The 8,702-nt window shown below is 37.3% G+C and overlaps 1 protein-coding gene across 1 annotated transcript; it reads left to right on the top strand.

The window, feature by feature from the left end:
* Positions 1-4,647: 4,647 nt before the first annotated feature.
* LOC110885050 lies at positions 4,648-5,243 on the top strand. Its single transcript, XM_022132746.1, has one exon. The coding sequence runs from the start codon at positions 4,700-4,702 to the stop codon at positions 5,045-5,047; it is 348 nt and encodes a 115-aa protein (XP_021988438.1). The 5' UTR covers positions 4,648-4,699; the 3' UTR covers positions 5,048-5,243.
* Positions 5,244-8,702: the final 3,459 nt, after the last annotated feature.

Raw genomic sequence — 8,702 nt, 5'->3', positions numbered from 1 at the left:
CCCTTATCAATCATTTCTGAGACACTCAGGAGGTTGAATTTCAGATTGTCTATCAGATTGACATTTTCAAATTTTACATTTCCAGACTAAACTGTACCAGACCCCAGAACTTTCCCTTTACTATTATTCCCAAAGGATATATCACCCCTCCATGGATTTTGAAATCTTTGAGTAGGGCTTTACATCATGTCATGTGCCTGGAGCCTCCACTATCTACATACCAAAGACTATCTAAGCATGCAGAAGCTCCCTGCACATGAAGTAAAAAGATTAGTTCATTAAGGTCTCCAAAGCCAATAAGGCTTTGGATGGGGTCTCAACAGTGTCTGGGATGGTGGCAGATGCATGGACAGTGGTTAGCTCAGGGGTTTGAACATTTTTTGGAATGTTTTTCTCTAACCACTGTTGGGGGTCTTGGCCAATCACCTGTTGATAACCAAAAGGATGTCTGTTCACTCTTGGTTTAGAGGGCTTTTTTGTAAGCCTCATAAACATGTGGGATCCTTTGGTATGATGGTTGTCCTTTGCCTCTCCTGAATTGATTGGCAGGAGGTGCATCAGTCACTTGAACATCTCTTTGAATAGATGTTTGATTCAGCTGTTTTGTGACAGCTGTTTGGACTGGGACAAACAGTGGTTGTTTCTTGGTGAATTTGACAGATGATGCTGATGAACTTAAGGATGTTTTTGCAATGTACTCATTCTTTTTCTCATCAAAGTTTTTGAGATACACACATTCCTTAGTTTTATGGTTATTTTTACCACAGATGGTGCAGCTTTCAGCAGGTACAATGACACTTGTTTTGTTTAGATCATGTGCTTTTAGATGAAAACAGTCTTTTGTTAGATAATTCCTTTTTTCACAAAAATCACAAAACAGGTTTTTAATCTTTTCTCTCTTCTTCCTTTTCTCAGATTCCTTTGCAACAGAGTTTTGAACCACTATTGGGATATCTTTGATAGGAATGACCTTTGCTTTTAGAGCTTTTACACCATCAGTGGTTGTGAAATCCATTGGTTTGAAGTTTTCTAGGATGTCACACTCATCATACCATGTGGGTTTAAATTGATATTTCTCAATCTCCTCAAAAGTTGAGGATCCCACAGATCTTTCCAGAGTAATTTTGTTACCAAGTTTGTCAGTTATTTTAACCTCTTGGCCATTCTTGTTAGTTGGTATTATTTCAGTTGAACCAGCTTGTTTTTCAGCAGTGTTTACAAGATCATCATATTTTCTATGTCCTATACCAAACTTAACATTACTTTCAAGCTGTTTTGCAAGCATAACCTCATACCCTTTACAAGATTCCACCCATCTTTCATAGGTGATCTGGGTGGACTCCAACTCCTTTTTGCAAACTTGGTATTTTTCTACCATAGTTTGGAGTTGAGTTTTGGTTATGCTCTGCTCTTCTTTGAGACTGCTGATCTCTTTATCTTTTTCAGCCAATTTGTTTCTAAGTTCTTTTAATGACTTTTCAAATTTGACTTCATCAGACAAGACTGTATCCCTAAGGTTTTCATTTACCTCTTTAATGTTAGCAAATGCAATAATACATTTGTCTGAACACAGTTTTTCAAGAACTTGAGGTGTTACGTTGGCAGCAGCCATCATGGCACAATCACATTGATGATCACCTTCTCCATCAGCTCTAACTTCTTCCTCATCAGCCTTCTTCTTTTCCTCTTTCATTTTGTCTTCTTTGGACCAGGGGTCAGACAGTGGTTCAATCAGGGTTTCTGAATTTTCTCCCAGCAGTATTTCACCAGCCATTGCAGTAACCACTCTTCAACAACTTCATCCACTGTTTCAGCACTTAGCTGTTCACCTTCAGGTTCTACCCATTCTGGTATTGTCTCTAAAGCCATCAAACAAAATTCATTATCAAAAGCATCATTAGAAGCATAGAGAGCAAAATTTTCATCACCAAGTTCATCAGGCATACTGCTCCAATCAACAAAGCCTTGAGTGAAAAAGCTTTGCTGATCTGGTTGAACCACTGTTGGAGCAGCTTGTTGAGGTGCAATAGGTTGCACTTGTGCCTGAGGAACAGGGGCATGAACATACTGAATTTGTGAAACAGTGGTTTGAACATAATGCACAGGCACATGGGTTGCAGCATAGTGAGCAGTGTTAACATGTGCTGCAGGGGTATATTGGGTATAGTGCACAGTGCTTTGTTGTTGTGGTCTAGGGTTTGAGCTGGGATGTAATTATTGGACCAGTGGTTTGACTCCTGCATTCCCTAGCAAAATGACCTAGCCTATTACACTTGTAGCACTTAATTTTTGACTTATCCAACCCCACCTTTAAATTCCCATGAAGCCCTGGGAATTTTCTCCCTGTTCTTTATTAGAATTTGCTTGTTCTAACACTAAGCAAAGCCAATTGATGCAAGATGTCCATCTCTTCTAAGTCAGTGGGATCAAAACATTGCAAATCATTGAGTTCAAAGCACAAGTTATCTGACATCTGGTTTTCACAGATTTGCAGTGAAAGCATAATTTGCAGAGTGAGAATCAGAGTTGTTAAAATTTCCACCAGCAGTTATGTCAATAAAATGATCATAACTCTGATCCTTACTGCTGCTACCAGATTCTTCCTGACCAAAAAGAGTTGTGCTGCCAAATGAATAATCATTAGCAACTTTACCAGACTCTTGCAACTTCCTTTTCTGGTTTAACTCCCTTTCAAAGGTCAGGAGTCTACCATGGAGTTGGGCCAGGGTCAGATCTTTGAACTCAGCTGAATTTCTAGTGACAAAAGCAATTGTGTCCCATTTTTCAGGTAGTGATCTAAGAAACCTGCTATTTTGAGTTGCATTTGGAAATCTAACTTTAACAAGCCTTAGTTCACTAATGAGACAGCTAAAACGTTCAAATTGTTGGGTTAATGATTCACCCTTGATGTGGCAAAATGTTTCATACTTCTGAGTCAGAATTTCCCTGTTGTTTTCAATAACCTCTTCCGTCCCCCCAAATTGTTCCTTCAATGTATCCCACAATTCTTTGGCACTGTTACAATGTAACAGCCCAACATAGATTTCATTGGGTAATGCAGATGCTATGATGCTAAATGCTTTGGCATCGAGTTCGAACTTTTGAAAATCAGTTTCAGTATAGTTTTCAGTTGGTTTAGGTACGAACTTCTTTGCATCCTCAGCACTTGGCACCAAAGGAACATGGGCACCAAAAACAACAGACCTCCAACATCCAGTATTCTGTTGAGCAAGGATGTGACCCATCCTTCTCTCCCAGATGTTGTATTCATTACGTTTAAGCATAGGTGGTTTGAAAAGAGAGCCAATGTTATTCTTATCATTTTGCGATTGTGACGTCATCCTGGTTGTTTTACAGGCACTGATTAATCAACTTTGATGGTGATTAAACCTTGCTCTGTTTTTCAACAAAACGAACAAACTATTAGTATCAACGATTGCGAGCTGAATTATTTATGTCAAAATGATTGTTAAATCAAATTTGACTGTCCAGGCTCTGATACCAATTGTTAGGATCTGAGTTTGGTTTTGATTGTGTTTTACGTTTGAATTAAGGTGATGATGAATGAGTTGTGCAGCGGAATTAAGATGGAAGCAAACTTTTCACAATCAAACAGGAGAATTGCTTTTAACATACAAGTTTAACATTGAACCGAATGATTGAATTTATTTCAACAACGATTACAATTTTGCTAGTATGCAACAAACTCCCCCTCAGCTTGAGCTTGCAGTATTTGTTCGTGCAGGAAGAAGATGGTGAAAGAGTTAATAGAACAGTACAGAGCATTGTTCTATTTATAGGCACGAGCAAACCACTAAAGCATGTAAGCTGACGTCACCATGAAAGTGACATCTAATCTCCTAACAAACTCTAACCTCTGATCAATACAACCTCTGCTATGCTAACTACTGTTATTACAATTCATTACATAAAGTAAACAAAACTACTGCTGCATCCTTCCACTGCTGTGAACCCAGCAGTACTTGTCATGATCAGCAGTGTTTGACTCAAAACAGTAGATTGGGCAGCAGGGCTTTAGTTCTTCATCAGTCTTTGACTTGATCAGCAGTTTGTATGATCAGTAGATAGGAGGTCAGCGGATGTTGAAACCACTTTCAAGGGGAGAGACTTGTATACATAACATCTGCTTATTCTGGATCCACTGCTCTGATCCAGTTTTGACTTTAATTATCTGTTCCTTTGGTAGGATTCAATCCCAACATTTTGACATTACAAATTTTATTTATGTGTGGATGAAAAATTTATTTAAAATTTGTTACGCTATAAATTTTATATAAAACGTAATTATATTCAAAATAAAGTGTCTTTCTGTATCATAAGTTGTATCGAGTGTCGGTACTATGATCAACCGAACAAATACCTACATCGGTAGCGTAATCAGTATTATCAGAATCATTACCGAAGTTCAGTTTATGGTTTTCGATAGAGATAAAAACATGCCGATTTCTTTTTTCGGCATACCACAACTTTCCTTTTCTGGTTGCTATAATGAGTGTCAATAACGTCAAGATACTATAACAAACTAAACCGCTACTGACTCGATTAACGTCACAAGCTTGCACGGTATGTTTTTTTCAAATGACCCATAACCGAAACGACGTCGTACAAATACAATACCCGTCCTCGCTCGCATATGTTGCCCTGAAGTGGCTATAGAGCAATACGTCAAACGGAACAAATGCCGTCCGCGAAACCCTTCTCGGCCGCCGCAGGCATGCTCCGATCACGCCTGACCTCCACCCTCCGCCACCGCGGCGGCGACGGCCCCAGCCGCTGGAGCACCCCGGGCCACCAGGTCCGCCCCAACGGATACTTCCTGAACCGCACACCTCCTCCACCAGGCCAGTCTCGCAAGTGGGAAGACTGGGAGCTTCCCTGTTACGTCACCAGCTTCTTAACCATCGTCATCCTCGGTGTCGGCCTCAACGCCAAGCCTGATCTAACCCTGGAGACCTGGGCCCACCAGAAAGCCCTAGAACGGATCGAGGCCAACAAACAGATCGTTGCTGCCAGTGATTCCGAATGATTCTGTGGTAATTCCGCCTTATGAATTTTGTTTATCATAATAATGTTTGATGATTCGGCTGTCAATTGTCGACTTACTTTCAAGTTTGAAAATTAGGGCTTCATTTGGACCACTTTTGATATCATGTTATTTGTTTATGTGCAAGTTATGTAATGAATGATGATTATGATGATGAATATATTTTCGATTAACTGAATCCGAACGAACCAAAACTGATTGTTTATAGAAATCTCATAACCGAAAATTTTGGTTTCGGTTAGGTTGAGGCTTCTGTATGATCATTCAAATAGGTTGAAAATCTATGATACAGGTCACAACATGTTTTTCAGCAATCATGTAGCTTAAACTGTTTGCTAGAATGCTATGCAGTTATAGCGGTCCAAAATCGAATAGCAGTCAAGGTCCGCTATATGATATATAGGTTATAGCGGTGGTATAGCGGTGATATAGCAGTAATTTTTATACCATGCATAATTTATGTATTTTTATATATATATATATATATATATAAATATATCTTTGAAAAATATTAATAGTAATATCAAAATTCATAGTAATATCATTCCATTATCAAAAACCTGTTGCAAATCTAACATAATTTAAGAATTAACACAATCAATTATCAAACACCTATCTGCGTTATAGTGTTGCCTCATTCTATTGCGTTACTGTTATAACCGCTATATAGGTTTCCAAATAGCGATATATAGCGCCGCTAATAGCGGAACCGTTATAGGCCACCGCTATTTGGACCGCTACACACCCTGAGGTCCGCTAACCGCTATAGCACCGCTATTGACTGCTTAGCTAGAATGTGAAGCTATGAACATGCTTTTTTTCTGAATTGAGGTAGGATCTCTTTGATCTATAACCTGATTGTTTCGAGTCGATTTCAAAACACTTATTTCATAGAAGTTGTATCAAAAGGTAGTTCAGTCTCAAAGTTTTATATCGACTTTGTTTACATGAGATTAGTAGTATAGAATAATTGGACAACTTTGGATTGCATTATGATGACGATTAGTGTTCAATTTTTGAAACAGAATACACTATTTCGTCATACGAATTGATTTATTGATTCGATTTGATGCCCTTCTATCATGTGTATGCATTTTTTTTTTGAACGGCAAACTCACACACCTTTAAACCTACTCCTAAATCTAGACCATTTGCCCACAATGGGACTTAAACCTTCACCACTTGGGATGGGCACCATTTCAACACCTTGGTACCGTTGGGCTACATTGAAGTACTTCGAAACCTAGGGCTTGATTTTTGATTTTGGTCACTTTGATATGATATTATTTCTCTAAATCTGCTGCAAGTTTTGTAATGCTCCATTATGATGATGATGAATGTTTTTTCTGATTTATCTTTCATATCATACTGTTTATTGATGATGTCACCTCTTGACCTACACATAGAACTGTATATGATCATTCATTCAAATAGCTTGAAAATCTGTTATACAACATGTCTACCTGCAATCATGTGGCTTAAATTGTTTACTAGAATGGAAAAATTAAGAACGTACTCTTTCCTGAATTGAAATCGGATATCATTTATCCGTAACCTGATTGCTTTGAGTCGATTTGGAAACTATCATCCATTAAAATTGTATCAAAAGATTGTCTAGTCTCAAATTTTTTAATATTGAATATGTTTACATGAAATTGGTATTATAGAGTAATTGAACAAGATTGCATTATGTTGAAGATTATTGTACAGTTTCTGAAACACAAGACTCAATTTCATCATATGATTTAATTTTATTGATTTGATATGTGTCTGCATAATTCATCTATCTGTCACTGTTCTTCTTTATTGTCACATCTATAGTCAAAAGCTCACAAGATGCGCACCTAGGACTCCACTGCAGGTAGACACAACACGTTTCCTTAGACGCAGAAGAGGTGGCACGGTGGTGCGCCTCACGCCAGGCATGCCACACGCTGTTTTTTTTCAAAAAAAATATAAAAGTTATATTTTTAGTTTTCTATGCTTATTGCATATCTTTCTGTTGACATACATTTATTTCAAGATCATCAAAATCTCATGAACTAGGTTTGTATCGTATTTGTTGGTATAGGCGACATTCTCTTTTGCATTGCTACTTGAACCATTGTTGGCATGTTCATTGTAGCCGCATTCTTATAGAACCCTAGTTGGTGATGCAACTTATAGATCTGAATCAAATATAAGTCAATTAAACCCAAGCTGTTAAGACCCTAATCTTGATAGCAAGATCTAAAGGCCACCTGACCAACGCAAGCGATTTATTTGATTTTGTTGGTTAGCACTGAACGGTATTGCCAGGGCCTCGTAAGTATTCCGGTAACTGGTTTTCATGGTAAAGGATTTATAACAATCTTGGTTTTAAAATGCGCGCATTATGCATAATGCGTGATGCGCCCGATGCACTAATGAGAGCGCATTGCAACAGCTGATGCGATGCGTTTACGTGATGCGAGAATATTGCGTGCATTTCGCATAATGCGCTCATCGCATAATGCGCTTTGATGCACGCAACATTGTTTCTTAAGCTTTTTTTCCAGATTTTATGAACTGTGTTCGGTTTTTTCCATAATTAACATTTTAGTATGCTTGATTTGAACCAAAAAACACTACTCTTATCTTCTAATTACGTCAGTTGTTTTACTTTAAGTATGTTTTTATAAGTTTTTAGAGTTAATTACATAGTTAGTCCCTGTGGTTTGCACAAAATAACATACTTAGGTACTAATAGTTTAAAATCACCTTCTAGGGTATTAACTTTTCATTTTGTAACGTTTGGAGGTATTAACTTCTTGGGTATTAACAGAGTTAGTCCCTGTGGTTTGCAAAAAATAACATATTTAGGTACTAATAGAATGTGATTTTAAGCCTAAAAATAACGTTAATACCTTCAAACGTTACAAAATGAAAAGTTAATACCCTAGAATGTGATTCTAAACTATTAGTACCTAAGTATGTTACCTTGTGCAAACCACAGGGACTAACTATGTAATTAACTCTAAGTTTTTATGTATAAATAATTTTAACTATTTTTTTTATAAAGAACGCATCGTATACGTGATGCGCTCGCATCGCACATCACGCGTCGGAGCGCATCACGCAATTTAAAACCAAGATAACAATCTTGATAACCAAGATTTATCATGATCTTGGTTATGGCGATTAGGATCAATTCAAGATGCCATCTGTGTAGGCATAAGTTCGAGATAGGATCTGTGTAGGCATAAGATCGTGGTCAACTGATAGGCCCTATGATTGTAAGATTGCAAGCCGAACATTGGTGAATTTGAAAACTACTGCAAGCCGACATTGGTGAATTCGAAAACTATAAATGTGTTGTTAAAAACGATTTTATATGTTTAACCTACTAATTGATTCATAAGAATGTTTTGTTATGAGATCTTCGACTTCAAACTTTTAACACCTTAAAATACATCCATAATAGCCTCGTTTAATCCCTATAAATGTTATTTCACAATTGTTATCATGTTTGGATTTTTTTACTTTTTTATTAATTTTTTATTATACGATCAATTTTAGATACTTACACCAATGAAACATACTTTGAAATTTTAGTAGGAATTTTTTTCTCTGTCCAGTCAATACCGCATCTAAAAAGTAAACTATCTAAAAAGTAAAC

The sequence above is a fragment of the Helianthus annuus genome, chromosome 10 (assembly GCF_002127325.2).
Source record: "Helianthus annuus cultivar XRQ/B chromosome 10, HanXRQr2.0-SUNRISE, whole genome shotgun sequence".
NCBI classification, from domain to species: Eukaryota; Viridiplantae; Streptophyta; class Magnoliopsida; order Asterales; family Asteraceae; genus Helianthus; species Helianthus annuus.
Note: the sequence above shows the minus strand (reverse complement) of the source record. Positions and strands in the feature narration are given on the sequence as shown.